At 38.9% G+C, this 24,038-nt stretch overlaps 2 protein-coding genes across 3 annotated transcripts in view; one reads left to right on the top strand and one right to left on the bottom strand.

The window, feature by feature from the left end:
* LOC106883652 (ras-related protein Rab-1D) overlaps positions 1-2,555 on the bottom strand; it is a 179,183-nt gene extending 176,628 nt beyond the window's left edge. For both annotated transcript variants that reach the window (XM_089349052.1, XM_089349053.1), the window contains exon 1: positions 2,145-2,555. In XM_089349052.1, the coding sequence (XP_089205178.1) occupies positions 2,145-2,243 (99 nt within the window). In that variant the 5' untranslated portion in view covers positions 2,244-2,555. The remainder of the gene's footprint in view (positions 1-2,144) is intronic.
* The window catches only part of LOC106879893 (exosome complex component RRP42), a 57,068-nt gene continuing 33,897 nt past the window's right edge, over positions 868-24,038 (top strand). Inside the window, exon 1 of the mRNA XM_052966433.2 lies at positions 868-983. The gene's annotated coding sequence lies outside the window, so the exon portion shown is untranslated. The remainder of the gene's footprint in view (positions 984-24,038) is intronic.

The raw sequence follows: 24,038 nt of genomic DNA, 5'->3' as shown, positions 1-24,038 counted from the left end.
TGCCTGCCTGCCTGCCTGCACCATCACCGACAGCTGGCTGACAGAGCGACAGGCAGGCAAACAGACAGACATACAAACGCACACACTCGTACACTTTGACAGTAACAGAGAGAGAAAGAGAGAGAGAGAGTGATTGAGTTGGTGAGCAGTTTTACATTAATCCTGAGAATGTCAACAAGGGATTAACAATAATCAACCTGGCTTCATGACAATGCGATCGGATATCTAAACAGATATATAATCAGAAGTTCTCTATTACTATTAGAAAGCATTTCAAAATATAGTATGTTATTGTATAGTATAGTATGTTATAGTATAGATGTTCATGACATTGAATTACACAGATTTCCGGTTCAATGCAGTACCCTGTAGTGAATGAAGAGGAAGCGGGGGATTAATCATTGCATATAATGGTGACACAGTCATGAGGATAATGATGATGATTGTTGTTGTTCAGATCCAGGTTATCGAGCTGAAGTATGAGCAAAGGCAGTCCAACCGTGACTAGCCCGCCTCTATTTAATGTATACGTCTAGAAATATATAATCCACTGTTATTTCTTTATTTAAAAGGGAAGGGCTGGATTTAAGGGAGATTTGGCTGCTATTTCTAGCATCTGGCGGCAAAGCAGAGGCTGGTTTCCTCGATGACGATGATGGTGATGATGATGATGGTGATGATGATGATGATGATGATGATGACAGAATTTTAGACTACACATGTCTTTCGTAATAACTCTAACCAATAACAAGAACAATAACGGTCTAACTTGTTTTGGTCACAAAGAAGTACAATTAATGGGCAAGTTGTAACGTTCGAGTGCTTACCCTGCCGAGTTGTGTTATGCGGGGGTGTCGATGAAGAGACATTTGTGGACGAAAGTGAAGTAGTTCTATCTACACTCTGAATCGAGACTGGGTCACGACATTTTATTTACGGGTAACTTTACGAATTGCAATATGATGCTCGTTCAATAAATAAATGTAAGTAAATAAATTTTATTGACAGCGACTTCGAAATTTCGCCGATGATGTTGTTGTCAGTCCAATGACGATATTACCGGTGAAATTTCGAAATAATTAATGATATTTGGTTCTACACATGTATCGAGTTGTTTTTTGTTTGTTTGTTTTTTTTCAGTTAGTGTTCACAGGTTTTTTATAATTTTTAAATTTCATAATTATAAGAAGAGAGAAAAAAATATTTAGCTGTATAAATAAATAAACGATTATAACATTTTAAAACAGAGACCGGGGGGGGGGGGCACGGGAAGAGAAGAAATGGGAATTCACGACATTCATGCCTTCACCCATTAACTATATACATGAAGTGAAACAACAAATAATTTAATCACTAATATTTTATAAGAAACCTTACTAATAACAAACCTTGTAAGTGAATCGATTTAATCGATAATATCCACCGCCAAAAGGAAATTTGAATTTTAAAAAATCAATGAACTACAAAAACAAGAACGACGATGATGATTATTATTATTTAGACACAAGGCCAGTAATTTCGAGGGGAGGGATAGTCGATACTATGGACCCCAATACTCGACTGGGGTTTTATTTAATAATAATAATAATCTTTCCTACCAAAGACACGAGGCCTGAAATTTTGCGGGGGTGTTTAGATTACATCGACCCCAGTGCGTAACTGGTAGTTTCTTTATCGACCCCGAAAGGATGAAAGGCAAAGTCGACCTCGGCAGAATTTGAACTCAGAACGTGAAATAATAATAATGGTTTATAATTCAAGCACAATTCTTAGAATTTTCGAACCCCAGTACTTGACTTAGTTTTATTCTGTTTAACCCTTTCCACACCAACCCTCCCAAAACTGCCCCTAGTTCTATAACAAACTTACTGCTTTAGTGTGATTTAAATTAAAACTTTGCATCAAAATTTCATTTTAATTTTGGTTCCTAACTCCAGCTAAATAATGACAAAGTTATTTATTAAATTCTTCGTTATTTTCAAATTTAATTGAAACAAAAACAGTGAATTTCAATAATAACGGTTTTTAATTTAAACTCAAGATCTGCAATTTTTGTGCCCCCAGTACTTGACTGGTATCTTATTTAATAATAATAATAATAATAATAATAATAATAATAATAATAATAATAATAAACAACTTACCACGTTCATGTATCCATTCTGATAACTGGGAGGAAATTGTTTAACTTTAGATTGTGTCATTGTGGCCGATTTGGGATTGTCACAATACACCGAGGTCATGATGGCACCTTGAAATGTGTAGCCCTGGTTGCTTGGTAAACAGAAGCTTTCCCTCCTTGAAACACGAAGTTGGTAATTCCGTACAAATAATTCCTAGTGAACTGTTTAAAAGTTCACACTAAGTATCGAAAGGTGAAAAAAAAAAAAAAAGAGGGGGAAAAAGAAACCTTACAGAAAAGGTTCTGGCTAGATTCTGTTGTTAATATCTGCAGGATGGAATAATCGTTTTTTTTTCTAATGGTTATAATAAAATGAATTTGACCCTCATGTTTACTGGGCGAGATGTTGCAGCCAGACAACTCCAAAGTAGACAAAGGATAGCAACAACAAAAGAAACTCTCGAAGAATTAGCAGAAAGTGTGTCACGTGGTTAGAACGGTATTTCTACTCCAGCAGCCTCGTTGTTTATTTGGGAGATGTTTTTAAAAAAGAAAGGAAAAGTGTTTCTTCAGTTTAGAGAAGCGGTAAAAGTAACGTGTCGAAGTTAAAACAAAAAGCTGACACATACTAAAAATAGATATATGTCAAAAGAGACAAAAAAAATAGATTTTTTAAAATGGAAAGGAAGTAGTTAACAAAATCTGGCAAATAATTTCGAAAGCGTGGAACAGAAAATCAGTTTCAGAAGGAGGAATGCAGTCTTAATTGTTTAGTAAATAGAAGCTTCCCTTCCTTTAGTGTTGGTAATTCCGTACAAACAGTAGCAACTGTGAATGTGTATTATATACATACATATATATATATATATATATATATATATATATATATATATATATATATATATAGGTTTTGTATTAGTTTCAAAATTTTTTATATATAAATATTTGAAGAGTTCTTTACTGTCAGTTAGTAGTAGGGCTTGTCTATAAGAATCACGGAGATAGTCTTGATAAAATTTCGATTGCTTCTGAACTTATTTTAGTACGAAGTTTTGAAGAGAGAGTTAGAAAGAGAAAGACAATTTACAGAGGCATGTGTAGGAAAGGTTTTTAAGGACAATATAATAAATAGTGTGTTTAGTTTCTAAAAAATGCAATTAAAGTTATAAGCTCTGAAATCCTCTTTTCCGTAAAGCAGCAGTTTATTTTGTCTACAAAATATATTATTCCAGACATTCGTTTTCTAGTTTAGTCAAATTCTGCTTATCATTATGAAATAATTATATATATATAGTTTATGAATTATTATATATTTCTTTAACAAAATCTACTCAGGTTTCCGCTGCGTGTATATTATACACAGAAGAAGCGCTGAGGAAATATTTTTGCTTTTTACATTTTTGAAATAGAATTCTTATAGCATAATTTAAAGTTTTATCAGATCTCTCTCGTTGTCGGCAACTTAACCGACTCCACCTTTTGCTAAAATACGTTTGTTTACTTTCGCGCTAAGAAAAGCAAGTTTCTTTTCCAAAAAACCTAAACTTTATGATGAAGTAAAGAACAATTCGATTCTCACGTTGTCGTTAGCGACGTCTCATTTAGTAATGAAACACACGATTAGCAAACCGACCCTCTAGCTAGATTTAAAGCTTTTATTCATGTATGTTTTTGTACGTGTGTGTGTGTGTGAGTGAGAGAGAGTAAGTGTCAGAGAGTGAGTGTCGTGTGTGTGTATATGTGCGCGCACGTATCTGTCAGTGTGTGTGCGTAACTTTATGATACGAGCCTATCTTTACCTTCATGCAAGTCCCTCTATGCCTGTGTGTATACGCGCGTGTATATTCACATCCATTTAGTTTTACTTCCAATGTCCCTTTCGATGTGTGTGTGTTTTGGATAATTTCCAAATTGTTATTTTTTCATCTCCTTTCATTTAATATGAAACAAATTGCAATATTGTAAATAAATGAAAGGATAATGTAAATAACTTTATTTTTTGGTATTCAATCCTTAAACTATTTTTTGGGTAAGCACATAATCTTTGCCAAAAGAATGGCAACCTTATTCGTCTTCATCTTATTGAATAACTACTAATAGAAACCCAGTTTCTTGTTATATCTTTAGATCCCCACGGAAGCCTCATCAGTAGTGTTAAGAGAGAAACGGTGATACAAAGTGGAAAGAGAAAAAGGAGAAAGTTAAATGTAAAGACAAGATGTGAACAGAAAGAAAAAAAGAAGGGTGGGTGAAGGGGTGAGAAAGTGGAAGAAAGGAAGGGGAGATAGAGAAAGATGGAGAAAAGAAAAGTAGAGGGGGGGAAGAAAGGGTAAATATTGTAGCATTGAGAGGAAAGTAATATGAAGGTGAACGAAGGGGGAGTACACGAGAAGAAAGAATTTATGAGGCTAGAGAAAGACTAAGAGATGATTATATATATATATATATATATATATATATATATATATATATATATATATATATATATATATATATATATTTAGAGAGAGAGAGAGAGAGAGAGAGAGAGATAGTGCGTGTGTTACTAAACAATTAGCTCACACATCTTTTCAGACGATTCCATTATAACTGCAATGAAATCATTGCATCGTTTTATCCAACTGAAAGTTTAGTCGACCTTCTCTCCATCTCCAACTCCCTATGCTTCATTGATTTAATCTTTACCGTATTCTTTAGTTTTTCCTCCAATTCGTTCTGTGTGCCAACGTTTGCTAGCCTTGTTTCTGAAGTTGGGTTTCGGCCTAGAGTTTTATATTCCTGTTCCCCTTATAAATAATCTCTCTTAACCCTTTCCACCCCTAAACCCGTATACCGCACGTCTGTCTGTTCCTCTGTCGTCTGCACTATTAATATTTTACGGTCTAATTTTGTTTACGTTCACAAAACGGGTATTGCGTTTGTAATTCTACACTTTGAATGTAAAATTGATTACACATGAAAGTTTTATGAACACAATCACCATAAAACATTTGAGGGATTAATTTCGTTTTCAGACAAAAATTTAAAAAAAGCGCTCTTGATATTAGAAAAAATAACGAACTATTCATTTTTTTTTTACTGACTTTAATGTAAATAAGTCTTTCTATTATAGGCACAAAACCTGAAATTTGGTGGAAGGGGGTTAGTTGATTACATTGATCCTAGTGCTCGACTGGTTCTTTTTTATCGACTCCGAAAATTGTCTCCGGCAGAATTTGAGCTCGGAACGTAAAGGGTCGGGAGAAATGGCGCTAAATATTTTACCCGACGCGCCAGCTCACCACTTTTTTAATGTAAATAACTGAATTTCATTTGTTTGTGGAAGTAAAATAGACAATCATACACTGTCAGTCTCAACTACTCGTAATTAAAACAAAAACTCTTGACTGTAAAGTAGAAATATGATGTAGTAAACCAAGAACATTTTAAATCAAATTAAATTACACGCTTAATGATGATGGCGATAATCATTATCTAAATTGACTTTCTGATTCAGAAGATGGTGACGAGAGTTATTTTAGTTTTCTTCCAAGAAAACAAAAAGAAGGAAAAGTTGTCGATGACAAACACGTGAATAAACAATGATGTATGTGTCTGGAAGAATGCATTAAAAACTAGAAAAAGGTGGAAATTGACAACAATTAAGAAACTTTCTTTTATAGCCAATAGCTGGCGACAAAATTCTAAACATACCGAAATTTGCTGAAATAATAATAATAATAATAATAATATAGAAAGGATTGAGGTAACTCCTCCTGAAGATATATCGTCAAAATTAAAAGAAGAGTGCCATTTGCTATCTTGTGAACAATATTTCGACATCTTGCGTGTTCACAAGATAGCAAATGGCACTCTTCTTTTAATTTTGACTCTATATCTTCAGGAGGAGTTACCTCAATCCTTTCTATATTAACCAGAATGAAGTAGATTGACAAATTTTTTTTTGAACCAGTGGAAGACACGCAAGATGTCGAAATATTGTTCATAATAATAATAATAATAATAATAATAATAATAATAATAATAATAATACTCTTTTACTCTTTTACTTGTTTCAGTCATTTGACTGCTGGAGCACCGCCTTTAGTCGAGCAAATCGACCCTACGACTTATTCTTTGGAAGCCTAGTACTTATTCTATCGGTCTCTTTTGCCGAACCGCTAAGTTACGGAGACGTAAACACACTAGCATCGGTTGTCAAGCGATGTTGGGGGGACAAACACAGACGCACAAACATACACACACACACACACACACACATATATATACATATATACGACGGGCTTCTTTCAGTTTCCGTCTACCAAATCCACTCACAATGCTTTGGTCGGCCCGAGGCTATAGTAGAAGACACTTGCCCAAGGTGCCACGTAGTGGGACTGAACCCAGAACCATGTGGTTGGTAAGCAAGCTACTTACCACACAGCCAAATAATGATGATGATGATGACGATGATGATGTACCAGACAATGGCTCTCATGGCTTCTGATCTTAACTGATTAGAAGTGTTGGTATTAAAGATGGGCTACAGCAAATATTCTGCTCAGTACCACAATTTACTAATTCATTTGAAATGTGAATTTAATTCTTTTATTCCGCAATATAATGTGTTGCTTTACTGGGATCTATTTTAATGATCGTCGTCGTCGAGATTGTGACGGTCGTCATCACCATCCACCTCCTCCCCACCTCCTCCTCCCCACCTCCTCCTCCCCACCTCCTCCTCCCCACCTCCTCCTCCCCACCTCCTCCTCCCCACCTCCTCCTCCCCACCTCCTCCTCCCCACCTCCTCCTCCCCCTCCTCCTCCACCACCTCCTCCTCCCCCACCTCCTCCACCACCACCACCTCTTCCACCACCACCACCACCAACAACAACTGAAACTGAAACAACAGTTTAGATGAGAACAGGACGCGCGCGCGCGCGCACACACACACACACACACACACACACACACACACACACATCAGTGAATCCCTCCTACACAGCTCCTTTCAACCGGGACATGCTTGTCACCAAAAACGAACGATGACATTCTAAGAAGCTAAAGAGCTAAAATGGTGTCCATGTCACGCTTTATTCAAACATGATTCAAATTTCATTCGTCACTTTCAAACCAAATGACACATTATTGATGTTGTTTTGGACTATATCAGCCCAGGTCCTGCAGGCATATGATGAAAGGCGCACGAGGGTGACTGCTGTTTGTTTTTCAAGCATTGTCTAGGGTTACGTCATCCTTTGTAACTTTCCTTGTTATAGAAGAAGTTTTGGCTACTGTTTCTGGCAGGTCATACGGAGACGTAAGACCATCAATCCATTGGTTTGTTGAATTACATGTTATTTTCAAGTCCATATACGAGATAAACCTATAATGATACCACCACCTAAGAGAGAATTAAAAAGTTCACTTAGAGTCTTGTATGATATGCTATGCTATGTATGTATGTATGTATGTATGTATGTATGTATGTATGTGTGTGTGTGTGTATATATATATATATAATGCATATATACATACCTATATATGTATATACATACATACGTACATAGATATATACACATACATGAGAGAAACAGAAAATGGAATTCACGAGATTCTTTATCAATCATTACGATCGTTTCGACCCATTGTGCACCAGTGCCTCGCGGGTGAGATGCTGTACAAACACCTGTGGTGCATCGTAGGTGCGTGCGGATGCGTCTCATCAGGTGACTTGTCTTTTCATTTCCATTTCGCTTATTCCCATTAGAATATATTTTGGTAATGAACAGGCTTTAAACAGCATACTACAAGGCCTCCACCCGGCAATAAAATTATTACTTATACACACACACACACACACACACACTCTCTCTCTCACATACATACATACATACATACATACATACATACATACATACATACATAAAGGTCTTCCATAAAGGTTTTCCTTCTCACTAATCTTTGGAGAGACATTCACGTCCGTTGGGCAGCTGATCACTAAAAAGATGTACGACTTATGTGCCCTCTCGCATTCAACTGTATCTGGTCTGATATGCTTACACCTAATTTCTACTTTTTATTGGAATGTTCCAATACTATTCCTTATTTTTTAAGGTGTAGATACTTTCTGGTTCTGGTATGCTTTTGGTATGCCCTTTAGGAAAATTCTTCCTGCATATAGCATTGTTGACCGTCTTAGTGACAATGCCATGTCCTATGGGGAGGGAGTAGCTTGTGGACATTTGTGAGCAGCTACTTATGACCTTCCACGGTGCTATGGCAGAACCCCCACTTTCTTTCACAAAGTGGAAATTTAGAGGCATCCCTATCTTTTTTGTTGATCAAATATTTTGTAGCTGTCTCCTGTTCTTGAACGGCTAAGGCATAGCATTCTAGAAGCTGCTATCCCTGTCAATGTTGCTGGTATTCCCCTGCATGTGGAACAGTACCTATACATAACTTTATGCTGTTATGTTGAATATTTCTCTTTCACGTATTTCCTCCTGTAGGTCAGCTCTTGTATCACACGGAACAGCCGGACACTCAGAATACTTGTTCAGACGTTTTTCGCCTTATCTCATGGTGTTATTCAACCCTCATTATTGAATATACACGATATGAGTTTAAAAAAACAACTTAAAAGCATTTTGTGTTTCCTCCTCTAATTCATGAATCACTGTTCTGCATCGAATTATAAACTATATAAGTCATTACTGATATAGTTAGAAAACCACGAGATTCCATTTATGTTTGAAACACCATAAACTATAATACTCGAGCATCATCTGTGTGTGTGCGTGTGTGCGTGCGTGCGTGTGTGTGAGTGTGTGTGTGTGTGTGTGTGTGCGTGCGTGCGTGCATGCGTGTGCGTGTGTGCGCGTATTAAAACTAGCACTTCAAAATTTCATAGTTCCGATCTTCGAACGAAATCTGAAGAAGGAAACAAAACTGTTGATATAAATAATTACATACCGAAAGCAAAAATGAAGCATTTGATTGGAAGCATGTATAAAGAGAAAATCAAATAAATGGATAAAGAGTATTTGATTGGATTCATGTGTAAAATTAAAATCAACTAACAATCAAATGGATAATAAAAATAATTGATATGGATTTGTAATTCAATCATATTAATTGCAGGCAACTTTATCTATAGCCGTTCAGAAAGCATTGTTGACGAAGTGGAACAGTGAAAAAGAGTGTAACCGAAAGTATAGTGAGAAACGATATCGCTAGCTTTCAAAACGTACTCAAAACTCTTCCTCCATTCACAATCACAAGACATATAAAAGAAATTCTACATCGCAACAGGAAAACAAAAGAAAAATGTGCAAAAATAAGCAAGTTGGAAATCAGAAATGAAAATGAAAACAATTTGTTATGAATTGCTCGTTGAATATTTTGCTATCGTGAATAACCTTTCGATTTATGCAAACAATTATAAGCAACATCATTTCTCCAATTCAAGCTGTTCAGGTTCTGTGATGCTATTTAAATGTACTTGCATAGCAAGCGACCTGATCTGAGATCGTGTATTGGAACGAAAACAAATGCAGCGTGGAAGGTGTTTATAAGCCATTTATGAAACACAAAAACCGTTTGATTCATCTCAAAATTTAAATTTAATTTGCCAAAATATTTTCGTCGCTTTGAGACCGCGACCTGTTCACTGAGAAAATTCCGGAAAAATGTAATTGTCATTAAATGCGACAAAGGGCAATATGTGTGTAATGTATGTATGTATGTATGTATGTATGTATGTAATCTGACTCTCTCTTTCCCCCTCTGTTTGTCTGTCTGTCTGTCTATCTGTCCATCCGTCTGTCTGTTTCTCTCTCTCTCTCGCTATATATATATATATATATATATATATATATATATATATATATATATATATATATATATGTATGTATGTATGTAGATATATACATATATAAATATATATGTATGTGTATATATATGTGTGTGTGTGTGTCTATGTATATATATATATATATGTATATATGTATGTATGTGTATACATACTTGTGTACACATACATACAGACCAATCACACTCACATGCAAATTAATATGCAGTCAACCAGTCCTTGTATCTCGGCCAAAAGTAATGAAGTACAAACAACCCCATTCAATGCTGAAGGCTATAATTCAAATCGTAGGCTTCGGGAGTAGACTCTCTCTCTCTTTACCTCTCTCTCCCTCTTTACCTCTCTCTCTCTTCGTCTCTATCTCCCTCTCCCTCTCTCTTTCAGTCTCTCCCTCCCTCCCTATCTCTCTCCACCTCCACCTCTCTCTTACCCCGCACAAACGCACCAATTTTTCCTTGAATATATTCAGCGGAGTTCACTCTATTGTAATCATTCTGACCAAGATACCGATCCACTTCCCGCTCATATTTTCTCTCCAATCATCGATCTGTAGATGTTCCGGCTGGTTATCCACTGCATAAATCTCACCAGTCTGTGCAACGGAGCGGCTACAAAAGTCATGGGTACTGCTCCTCCTTCTGCTGACTAATTTAGGCGAACGGGCGCGCGCGCGCGCGCACACACTCACACACACACTCACACACACACACATATGCACTCACATATACACACGCACAAATTGATTTTCTAGTACTCTGTATTCTCTCGGTTATATCATTCCCTTAGAAAGTTTACCATTATTATTGATGAAGAGAGAGCAGTGCATGCCATCAAAGTGACGCTGGGGTACAAATATACGAAGCCCAATATATCCATCATGACTTCCTGTCTGATAGGAGTACACCAGGCACATGCATCATAACCATATGTGCGCGACATGGTGATCTCATATCAAGATAAACAGCGCATGACCTTGCTGGTGGAGTCCATCTTTTATACCAAGACAAAATATGTACATGGTAACACTTCCAATCAGTTAAGATCAAAAGCCATGAGAGACACTGCCTGGTACTGCATCAGGGTTTCTATTATTATGATTGGATGGTATGCCCTTCGAGCTTTATATACATATGCCAGACTTGTTGGGTGAGCTTTTGGTAGACGTCTTCCGCAACTAGCAACGGAATGGGAGAATACCCGGATCTGTGAGCCGAGGTGTGGTGACGCTACTGAGAAAGGATCCGAACAAGGGGGGCAATGTTGATAATTTTAGGCCGGTAACTCTTCTAAATACAGATTACAAAATTTTGGTCAAGGTGTTAGCAAAGATGTCCTTGACTGACTGGTGGGTGATGCGCAGACTTGCGCTATCTCCCAGCAGAACTATACATGACAACCTCCACCTCACATAATACATCATAGAGAGGATTGGTAAAGAACCTAGCATGGGTGGGGCCCTGATCCATTTAGATCAATCGAAAGCTTTTGATAGGGTGGGCCATTTGTACTTGGAAGCTGTCCTCAAGGCGGTCCCATTTTCAGAGGCTGGGTCGCTGCAATGTACAGCAACATCTGTTCGGTGGTCGAAGTAAATGGCCGCCTCTCGGAATCGTTTATTATCGCACGTTCATTCCGTCAAGGATGCCCACTCTCACCCCTTCTCTATGTAATGGCACTCGAGTCATTACTGCGGAAGCTGGAGGTTTCGAGGGGCATCCCGCGTGAATTGGGAAGCGAAAGGTTCGTATCAGCGTATACGGACGACGTCACCGTGATAGTGTCGGAAATCAAGATGGTCGGCACTGCCCTTATGGAATACGAAGCGGTGACGAGAGAAATGATTAACCAGGAGAAGTTAGTCGGCCTGCAGCTCGGTCGAAGGTGGTGAATGCGTACATTGCATCCGTCATATACTATCGCCTGACTGTCGTCCCTTGCCCAGCTTCATGGCTGAACGGGCTGACGCGTTTGCTCTTCCGCTTTCTGTGGAAGGGACAGGTACCGCTTGTCAGACGGTTCATTTACTGTCAGCACCCGTTGCGTGGAGGACTGGGCATGCCGTCGCTGATGATGCACAGAAATGCGCTGAGGCTGTGACATCTCCAGCGATACCTTAACGGCGAGCAGGTGTGGTCGCCGTTAGTTGAACGGGCTTTTCTGCAGCTCGTCTCCTTGACAGAGCTACGGTACGTAGACTGAGGCAGGGCGCTTGGCATCAAGAGTGTCTCCATGCACTCACATCCCTGGGCCAGTCGGGCAATGTGGTCGGTGGAAGTTTCACCCTTGGAGCTCTATAGGGGATTGGTGGAGGGTAAGAGCGACGACTCTTGAGCGTCGAGGGATGAACAGGTTGGTCTCTTCCGGAGGACTTTCGGGCCTGGAACTATGGATAACTTCCAGAAATCCCTGGCCTGGCAGTGCTACCCCGAGAGGGGTCGCGTGCCGGTTCGAGATAGGCTCTACAGGTACGGGTGTGCAGTTAATCGAGCATGTCCGAGATGCACGCAGAGCGATGAAACCGTTCTGCATGCTCTCGTGCAGTGCTCGCACGTTGCTGACTTGTAGAGCTTTGTCAAACAGTTATTGTCACGTGTAGGATGGATCCAGCTATCGTCCGAATCCATTGTGAAGATCGCCCCGCCTCCTTCCTTTGGCCGAGAAAGGAGGGCAATTTTTCTCTGTCTGGTGGCTATGGCGAAAGAGGCTGTGTAGTGGATGCGATTGAAAGGGTTGAGACGGGTACCTTCCTCTTTGCCAAGGCCTCATTAACTTTTTCGGGTTCCAGCTGAAAAAGAAAGTGAGGCTGGAGAGGGAGGTACTGTCATCCTGTAAGTTCGTTGAAAGGTGGGTGAATGTAGCAAGAATGGCCCGCGTGAATGGGCCTACTCTAAGTGTGTGCCTGTAGGCCGGAAGGAAAGAAGAAAGGGTGCCTTCCTAAGGAGCCGTTGGTGTTAAGGGGTTCGAAGTGCGTGAGGTCTTTCTGGTCACATTACTGTGGAACTCCCTGCCTATTGGGGAAGGATATTGTTGATTTAATCTCATTGTTAATCGTTGTGTTTGTAGGCTGTTTACACGTTTAACCTCGCTGTCCCTCGTCTGTGTATCGCCCTCTATGTTTTGTATTTGGCCCTGGTGGCCAATAAAGAAAGAATTATTATTATTTTATTATTATTATTATTATTATTATTATTATTATTATTATTATTATTATTATTAAAAGGCGGCTAGTTGTCAGAATCGTCAGCACGCCGGGCGAAATGCTTAGCAGTATTTCGTCTGCCGCTACGTTCTGAGTTCAAATTCCGCCGAGATCGACTTTGCCTTTCATCCTTTCGGGGTCAAAAAATTCAGTTCCAGTTGCTGCCATTGTGGCAAAATTTGAAACCATTATTATTATTATTATTATTATTATTATTATAGTGTCTTTGCATAGCTTCTAACGTTGGAGATGTACTATGGTGTCAGCAGTTCACTACCAGTGCATTAAGGTAACACCCCTTATATTTCGAGTACCATCTGGAGTATTCGAGCTGTTCCAAGCAGTGCTGTTTTCTGCAAGTGCTCCACCCTCATTGCAGCCCCTATTTGTTCCAAGTACTTCTCAAGATTTTTACTCACTGTTTCCAGAGCTCCGACAATTATTGGTACTACTATCACCTTTTTCATCGACCACAACTGCTTAAACTCCCAAGCTAACCTGTTATATCTATCTACTTTTCTTTCTTCCTTATCGCATACTTTGTTGTCAGCTGGTCATGCTATATCTATGATCCAGCATCGTTTGCTTTCTTTCTCAATTAACACTATGTCTGGTTTCCTATTCTCTATCTCATGGTCGCACTGAATCATAAAATCCCATAGGATCTTTGTATTATCATTTTCAATGATGCTTTCGGGTTTATGTTCGTACCACTTCTTTGCTCTGTCAGATCCATACTTGTTGCAAGGTGTCCAATGGACAATCCTTGCTATAGTGTCATGACGTCACTTATATTCTTTCTGGGCTAGTGGCGTACATTGGCTGGTAATATGCCATACGGTTTCACCATTTTGTTCGCAAATTCTGCACTTATCACTTTCTGATGTGTTGTCAATTCTGTATTTGATGTAGTTGGTACTTAATGTTTGCAGCACAGATTAGAGCCTCCGTTTCCGGTTTTAAATCACTTTTAGTAATCCATAGCCATCTTTTTACTCTCTCCATCTTATCTTCAACATCCCTATGAAATTGTCCATGCATTCTTTTCTTTATCCACTTATTTTCAGTTTCCTTCGTTCTCAAGTGCTTGTACAGTGCTTTATCTTTGCAGTCTTCCATCCTAGGCAAGCTTGATCTTCTTACTTCTAATAATAGCGGTTTTGTGACATTTTTTTTTTTACATATCATGCTGTTGTTTTCTTCTGCTCTAATACTGTGTTTGCATCCAATTAGTCCTCTTCCTCCTCTTTTTCTTGGTACATACAGTTTGTCTGTGTCACTTTTGGGGTGGAGTATCCCATGTCTAGTCAGCAACTTGTCTTTCTGTCTAAGCTGTTTAGTTCGTCTACTGTCCATGCGATCACCCATTCTCCATGTCTAAGGAGTGAAACCGCTCAGGTGTTGATAGCTTCAATCTTATTCCGTTCATTTAATTTCGACTTAAGGATCAGTCTCAGTCTGCGTAAGTAATCCAACTTCGAGAGCATATCTAACCCCGCCTGTATTCTTCTTTTCCACCATGGGTCTTTTCTTTTGTCACTCCCATTATATTTCTTTTCCTTGACATCAACACCCACTCATTATTATTATTATTATTATTATTATTATTATTATTATTATTATTATTATTATTAAAAGCAGCGAGCTGGCAGAATCGTTAGCATGCTGGGCAATATGCTTAGCGGCATTTCGCCCGGCGTTACGTACTGAGATGAAATTCTGCCGAGGTCGACACTATCTTTCTTCCTTTTGAGGTCGATAAAATAAAGTACCAGTTGAACACTGGGGTTGATGTAATTGATTTATCCCCTCACCACAAATTGCTGCCTTGTGGCAAGATTTGGAACCATTATTATTATTATTGTTGTTATTGTTGGAATCTTTAGCACGCCGGGCAAAATGCTTAGCTACATTTTTTTGTGTAAGTAACACTTTAGTGTTTGAAGCTGTCGAACTTGTTACACTTTATAAAATTTATTTTCTAAATTATTCGATACGAGCGGGAGTCGTTCTGTTTTTTTTTTTGCATTTGTCACATAATGCTTAATGAAACGTATTGAAGTTTTCTAAATTATCCAACAGCGTTTCTGCTTTCTTACTGCGACAGTGTCTCTACTTTCTTACTGTCACAGCGTCTCTATTTAGTTGTCCTGTTTGTCTTTTGTATTTGAAAGTTCATTCTACTTTCTCAATGCATAGCTAATGTTTTAATATTCATAAATTTTGACGATTTGTCATGCATCATTCTTTTTTTCTCTCTCTCTCTCTTTTTAAGGTATTGTAAACCAACAGTTCGCGAAGTGGAAAATGCCAACCCCATCTCAATATTAATAAACAATTGGTTTGTTTCTTTCTTTTCGGCAAAGGTGGGATCTCCCCTCTTTATTAATGAGAAGACAAAATTGTGTCTGCATCCATATAAATTTTTCTTTCTTCACCATAATGTTGCACTTGTTTTAAATGTTTAAACTGTTATAATTTTAGTCTGGCTAGCAGTCAGTAAATGCTTAGTTTTCCGATTTCTATATCAGAATACGCATTTATAAGGGACTTTTTCATCACTATTGTAGCCCGAATTGTTCTTTTGGAGCAGGTTGCTGCCATACTGTAAAATAATGACACTTAAATTTGATTTGGTTTTTCCCCGCTAAGACCGACAAAAAAATCTTTCTAAATTTTCCAACAAATTCTGCGCTTACTTGCAGGAGTTGTTCTGTTTATTTTTTGTATTAGGAAGTTCATTCTGCTATCTTCATTGTCTCAGAATATTTCAATGTTCATAAACTTAGATGATTCACCCAGCATCGCACCAGTCATAAGGAATTTCGATGCTATATCAGCGTACGGCCAACCGCACTATCTGTACTCTACACTGTGAAATTACCTGAAGTGGGTTAGGGTTAGAGTTAGAGTTAGGGTCAGGAACACTTGGAAATTACAGACTGAAAACTTAGAAGGCCAAGATCTGTTAGTGCCTCCTCATGTCTACACAAGAAATGTTCTTTCTGAATTTCTGCAGTAAATCATACCTGTGTAGTATTTTGGGAGTGATAAATATAATTTTCTTATTTTCCTCTTATTCTGGCTCTTTTATTTACTTCCTCTAATTATGAATTTCTATCGAGTAACTTTTCAACAATAATTCCGTAGGCGATAGCTGCATGTTGCCAACACTACCGCCACATAAATAGCAGTTAATACTTTTGTTTGTCCCCTTGGGACAACATCAAGGGAGATAACTTCAACAGCATTAGGAGTAATCTCCCTTCGCGTGACGTGATTGTGATACCAACATAAGGATTATTAGTATGAGTTTAATAGCAAAATCAGTAGAGCGTCCGGCAAGATACCCTACAATATTCAATTACTTCCCTTTATAGTGTGTATTCTAATCATAACCTATTCTGCATTTCATTTCTCCGTGAGTGAATAAAATAAAATAAATGCCAGTTAAGTACTGGGAAGAGGTGAGTGATTTAATCTACTTCTTCCTCCCTGCCTAACAGTATGTGGCTTTAGGCCATTGTCAGAAATAATAATTATTATTTAATTTCTTTCTACTTCTCTTCCCCCTCCTCTGCATTATTATCATCAGCGGCAGCCCCACCCCTGCCGCCGCCGCCACCACCACCACCGCCATCACCATCAACACCACCATCATCATCATTATCATCATTGTGATCATCGGCATCATCGACGTTGCTCTCGTCGTCGTCGTCGTCATCATCGTCATCGTCATCATAATGATGATGATGATCATCGTCATCATCATCGTCGTCTCCACCGTAATAAATGCATATCTATCTATCTATCTATCTATCATATTTCTTTATTGCCCACAAGGGGCTAAACATAGATGGGGCAAACAAGGACAGACAAAAGGATTAAGTCGATTACATCGACCCAGTGCGTAACTGGTACTTAATTTATCGACCCCGGCAAAGTCGACCTCGGCGGAATTTGAACTCAGAACGTAACAGCAGACGAAATACTGCTAAGCATTTCGCCCGGCGTGCTAACGTTTCTGCCAGCTCGCCGCTTTCTGTCTATCTATCTGTGTGTGTGTGTGTGTGTGTGTGTGTGTGTGTGTGTGTGTGTGTGCTTTATTTTGTAATAAGGAAATCACAATTGTATTAAAGTCCAGTCATGAGAACAACTTTCAACACCAAGAAATTCCACCCCGCTATTGGGACGAAGCATGCTAGACTGATTGCAATAAACAACATCCTCCAGTCAGTTGCAGATCGATAAAATAAAAATAAAATAAAATAAAATAAGCAATTAAATAAATAAATGAAAACACAAAAATAAATCGCAACGTCGGCTACTTTCCGTTCTGGGTATCCTTTCCTTTCCCTCTATTTTGTCATAAATATTTGGAATCGAAAAAGTCAGCTAATTAAGTTGGCTTCTTTTTATTCTCCATTATTGAAGATAGCCAATACAATTAAAAACAAAAACAAAAAAAAAGAAAGAAAAACAAACATTTTTAGAAAAACTAAAATAATAAAACAAAAATGTTTATAATGATTCAGATGTTTACATCAGAGGCTGAATAGATGTGTCACTATTGTTACCCACTCTCCACCACCACCGTTCCACGACACCACCGCCGCCATCACCACAGTCATCACCACAGTCATCACCACCTCCGCCCTATCATTACTATCATTACGTCACTTTTTGTATTAACCCCCCACCCCACCACCACCATCACCACCACCACCACAACGACGCTTTTGTTCTGCAACTGCTTTTAGCTTCCTCCGATAAAAACATCTGGTGAGAGGGCCTTCATTGCCGTAAGGATTCATGCTTTGCAACCGTCCTCCCATCATCTTTGTTCTATCTTTGATCTATCTATCTATCTATCTAACCTACTACTACTACTACTACTATTGCTGCCGCTGCTGCTACCGCTGCTGCTACCGCTGCTGCTACCGCTGCTGCTACCGCTGCTGCTACCGCTGCTGACGCCGCTGCCGCCGCTGCCGCCGCTGCCGCCGCTGCCGCCGCTGCCGCTGTCGCTGCCGCTGCTGCTGCAGAGCAGCAGCAATATCACCATCAGCAGCAGCAGTAGCAGCAATAGCAGCAGTAGTGTTATTGCTGTTGTTGTTTGTTTGTTGGTTTGTTTAATCCGGGGCTGGGTAACCTAAGAGCGGCGGAAGAGTCTCGGCCATGTGTTACATTTGCCCATGAAGCGGCCAGTGAAAGCCTGTCTCAAGTAGAAGCCCGAAGGAAAGAAGGGTGGAAGGGAAAAGAAAAGAAAGCAAGGCAAATTTATCAAGACCTGCTTGAGTACTGTGGAGGAGAATCCAACGTGTACGGGTCTGGTTTGGGATTAGTCTTATGACAGATCTTGCTTGCATCCGAGTTGGGTGGACCTCCCTCCATTGCCCGATGTACAATGGAGAGTGGAAGGAACTGTTACTACGATTAAGACAAAATCTGTGTAATGTAAGAACATCCTTGATGTGCCGCTGGATTAAAAAATGGGAGAGACAAGAGAGTATATTCTTTATCTGCTCGCGATTACATAAGCACCTAAAACAATTAGCGAAAGTGTGGTGCAATCTATCAGGTCATATTCGTTTGCGTATGACGCCTCGTTCTTTTCTTTTTTCTCTCTCTTTTTAAGGTATTGTAAACCAACAGCAGTTCGCGAAGTGGAAAATGCCAACCCCATCTCAATATTAATAAACAATTCGTTTGTTTCTTTCTTTTCGGCAAAGGTGGGATCTCCCCTCTTTATTAATGAGAAGACAAAATTGTGTCTGCATCCATATAAAATTTTCTTTCTTCGCCATAATGTTGCACATGTTTTAAATGTTTAAACTGTTATAATTTTAGCCTGGCTAGCAGTCAGTAAATGCTTAGTTTTCCGATTTCTATATCAGAATAAGCATTCTCGGTTTGGCTCAGAAGGTCTGGGCTATATGTCACTGAAGAGACAAAATCAGGCCGAAACATTGTATCTAGTGATCCACTGTCCTTCTAAGCCAAGCGCTGTGCCTTTAACACACAAGTTTCTTCGAGAAGTTTCTCTGAGAGAAAATATTACAGTCAAGTCAAATACATTGGTATGTAATAATTTTATTGAATATGGCAACTGTGCGCCTCGTTTTCAATCCTCACAAGCCCCACCTTGTTGAGAAACACTGCTCGGAACTACATGCGCCCCTTTTTTCAAAGATGACAAATTGTGATTTTAGGTAAATTTCGCTGCTATTTCTAGCTAGTCGAAAGAACACTCAGAAACTCCTCCATTGGCTCGTTGTTATTGTTTTATGGGGTTTTTTCCACCTAATTCCCAATTCTTCATCTACCTCATGTTTGGTTTGCCAGTTACTCAACCTCATACGCCCGCTATACACCCTTCTCGAGCCCCATGCACTCATAAGGACCGGTTTCCCGGTTTCCGTGGCGTGTATATATTTACCCCTTGGTCTGGACGACGGTCTGACACAGGATTACACAATTTTGCCAGCTGAGTGAACTGGAGCAGCGTGAAATGAAGTGTTTTACTCAAGAACACGTGTCACCAGGTTCAGGAATTGAAACCACAATCTTAAGCTCATGAGTCCAATACGCTAACCACAATGCCACACGCCTCCACACGCTTCTTAGCTTTCGTTGTTTATCTGATCTCAAATCTGTAAATGAACACACAAGTCATCAATGTCACCACCACCACCATCATCATCAGCATTAAATGCTATAATTAAGAAATGACTGAGATAAGTTATTGACTGGAGAAATGATTCTTCGCGAACTTCGGTCCCTCGTTAATTCTTCATCACCATTTTGATGCATAATGTCTTGACTACAATTAATCTTGTCAACACCTTCACCCCCTCCCCACCACCAATTTCGCTTTAAGGATCCATCTTCGAGAACTACCCATCCATCTATCTACCCAGCTAGCAAGCAAGCAAACCAGCCAATCAGCCAGTCGCATCACTTCTTGCCTTTCTTACTCGTCCACTGTAGTCCTATTATTGTTAACATCAAATTTCACTGTCTTCTATTCACACTCCCAGATTGTCATCAATAATACAGTCACGTAATAAAGAAATACAATAATTTTGTGCTTTATGTCAGACGTAATGGCATGATGCACACACATCCATGGTATTATTTAACATTGATCCACAGTAAACAAGATGGCGTGTTTATCAATATTCATTACAAAGACAAATGAAGTGACAGCTGTATTTCTGTCTTTACATTTTTAGTTCAAGTCAGTGCAGAATAAACTCTGCCTTACACCTCTCGGGCGTCAATAAAATGAGAACGAATCGTTGTTGTTTAGCCCCAAGTGAACTCTGGCTGAATAGACAGACATATGATGAAAAGCATTCCTGCCGTGTCCAGCCCGTCGATTTTTATGTACAGTGTACCTCAGGCTATATTGTCCATTATAGAAGGAGGACCAAAAGTCCCGCACCAACACGTTTGATATTTCATTTATACCATTATCATTATCCATTTTGTTCATCGTGTGCAAATACGTATATATTCATCATTATTTTATTCAGTTATATATATATATATATATATATATATATATATATATATACAGGGTTGGCCAAGAGCATCCGACAGTAAAGCAAAATTCCATAAATACTTATTATTCATTTTTATTTATTCATTCCAATTATGAATGTTTAATAATTGAATGCTAAATAATGTAAATAATTTGTCTATTTATTAGCAAAGTCTCATATAAATTAATTTTTTGTTTTAATCTTGGAATTAAATGGTTTTGATGGTTTTGATTTACTGTCAGGTGACTTTTGGCCACCCCTGCATATATGTGTGTGTGTGTGTGTGTGTGTGTGTGTGCGTGCGTGTGCGTGCGTGCGCGCGTGTGCGTGTGTAAAACTGGCACTCGGTCGGTTACGACGATGAGGGTTCCAGTTGATCCGATCAACGGAGAGTTTGTTCGTGAAATTAATGTCTAAGTGGCTGACCACTACACAGACACACGTACCCTTAATGTAGTTCACAAGGAGATTCAGCGTGACACAGAGTGTGACAAGGCTGGCCCTTTAAAATACATGGACAATCATTTTTGCCATTCGAGTAGACTGGAGCAGCGCAAAATAAAGTGTCTTGATCAAGGATGCAACGTGCGGCCAGGAATCGAACTCACAACCTTACAGTCGTGAGCCGAATACCCCTAATCACTAAATCACTCGCTTTCACTGTATATATATATATGTATGTATGTATATTAAACGTAAATTGTAAACAGAACACAAAGGATATCGCGGTACACGTGTTTCAAGCTTTATACACAATCTGTCATTACATCAGTATATATTGTTGATATAAAGGATGGTTTAAAGCTATCTTCAGCCGCAAACATTTTCAGTCCCAAGATTACATCACAAAGGAAAAGAAAAAGAAAGAGAAAAAGAAAAAGAAAGAGAAAAAGAAAAAGTCCACTTAGTATTATCTATTATAATAGGTTTATCCTTTAAACTGTTATATCTGCATTATATATATATATATATATATATATATATATATATATATATATTCTATTTTTTTCTTCTAGTTTCATCAAAACCTGCTCCCTTACACCATCGCCATTGGGCTTTTGTAAAAAAAAGATGTGTGTGTGGGGGGAGATTTGGATCAAAAAGAAACCAACCAATGGCTTGAGTTTGTTTAGGGTGGAGATCTTGCTATGGGGTTCTCCCTATATATGTATACATGTGTGTGTGTTTGTGTGTGTATGCAATATATTAAATGAGATTTAACCATGGTGCGTGACTTTCACCCTACCCTGTATATGTTCAGAGCCTCCAAGAGAAACGTCATTATGTGGAGCCCCTGGAGGTAGGTAGGTAGGATCCACTCAAAGTTCAAAGGGTCTATTAATGTTTTTTTTTTATTTTTTAGGCCTGGCAGAAAGTCATAGGCTTATCCTTGGTTTCACGAACAAACTCACAAGCAGGACAGAGTGTGATTTGCTCTGTTATTTCTAGTAGATTGAACGACCACATAGTGGGTCCCTTATTGCTGGAATAAGTAGAACTAGTTGGGTGGGTGGGTGGTTAGGATTCAATAAAATCGATTATATTCGTACCCCATAAATTTTTTAAAAAGTTAAGTATTCAGGACAATAAACTATATTGTGGTATCTTGTTATACTCCTTTACCTTCTGAGTTCAAATCCTACAGACTGATATTGTCTTTTATCATTCCAGGGACGACTCATTCTGTGACATTCCTTCCTTCTCGACAATTGTGTGACTTTGTGCAGATGTTCATTTCATATAAAGTCAACTTTGCCCTTCATACTTCCAGGGTTAATAAAACTGAGTAGTGTCGCGAGGAGATTTGCAGTCGCTTGAATTTAGCTGGTCAATGATGATATATTTCGTTGGCCGAAACGATTTCCTGAAGTATTTCGGCTTTGAGAATTTGAACGCGTTGAATCTAGGCCATTGCTATTCGCGATTTATCTGTCAGAGCCTGAATTTTTGTCTGACGAAAAATCGCCAGTTCAGAAGAAATGGAAGAGACGAAGATAGGAGGATAAGTGGCCGCGTCAGAGGTGTTGGAAGAGGAAATACCCATGAAATATCCACGTAAAGTTGTCGTGTTTAAGTGTAAATTACTTGAAATCACTCAAACGAAAGGATATGAAAAGATTAAATACCGGTTGTTACAGCGAACTCCGGAAGGGTCTGGATAAAATTTGCTCCGAAATCATAAATTCAAAGGAAATCGAGACTTCCCTCGGTGTTGAAAGTTGGTTTTTAATTGCTATTTCGCACAGACGTAATACACGACAAAGGCTTTATTGGTCACGTTAACAAAATTTTAACGTCATAGCTTAAAGAGGTGGGTTGCGTTGATAAAGTCATGAGCTGCGGCATCTACCCCCTTGATCATACACTCACTGCCGCTGCTGTTGTTGTTGATGATGAATTGATTTTCATGTGAATGGCGAATCGGTTCACTATTGCACTGGCTCTTGCTAGCTTTTTTGTTGAGTCGAGGGTCACCAACGTCGCGAGTTCTGTGCTAATCGCTTGAGTTGAGCTGGTCAATGACGATATATTTCGTTGCCAGCGTGAATAATAACTGAAACAAACTCGTGAGCATTTATCTGTAATATTTATTGCTAGACATAAAGATATTTGGTGTTGACAAATTACAATGAACAGTATTAATAATTGCCGAACGAGGAGAGGAAAACTGCTCTGTAAATATAAAAAGCTATGTGTGTGATATTATGTGGTCAGCCCCAAAATACACGAAACCATCTGTGCAGATCTCTGAGGCAATCTGTGGCGTCAGTAGTCCTTTGGCTGTCTGCCCGGCATGAGTTAAACAGCCGCCTTCAACACTCTGCCATTTATTGAGCGCTAAAAACAGTTTTTAAAGGTGACAAGAAGTCAAATTGTAGGACATTCGAGAAGACCACACTCCGCCACAGTCTCACGCTGATTGGTCAATTTATTGACCTATCACGTGAAGCTATGGTGGTTTACTCGAATGAATACGTAGAAAATTCGAATCGGTACAGTCACAAAATTTAATTATCAAAATTAAGACTGGTTTCAAATTTTGGCTCAAGGCCAGCAATTTCGGGGGTGGGGTTAAGTCGATTAGATCGACTCCAGTGCTCAACTAGTACTTATTTTATCGACCCCGAAAGGATAAAAGGCAAAGTTGACCCCAGTGGAATTTGAACTCAGACGAACGAAATGCCTCTAAGCATTTTACCAGGCGTGCTAACGATTCTGCCAGCGCGTCACCCGAATAATTATGATATTAGTTTCAAATTTTGGCACAAGGCTAGGCTAGCAATTACAGTGATCAACTGGTGCTTATTTTAGCG

This window comes from Octopus bimaculoides, chromosome 3 (genome assembly GCF_046866305.1).
Source record: "Octopus bimaculoides isolate indiv1 chromosome 3, ASM4686630v1, whole genome shotgun sequence".
In the NCBI taxonomy this organism is placed as follows: Eukaryota; Metazoa; Mollusca; class Cephalopoda; order Octopoda; family Octopodidae; genus Octopus; species Octopus bimaculoides.
The sequence above is the reverse complement of the archived record's forward strand: the minus strand, read 5'-3'. Positions and strand labels throughout refer to the sequence as shown.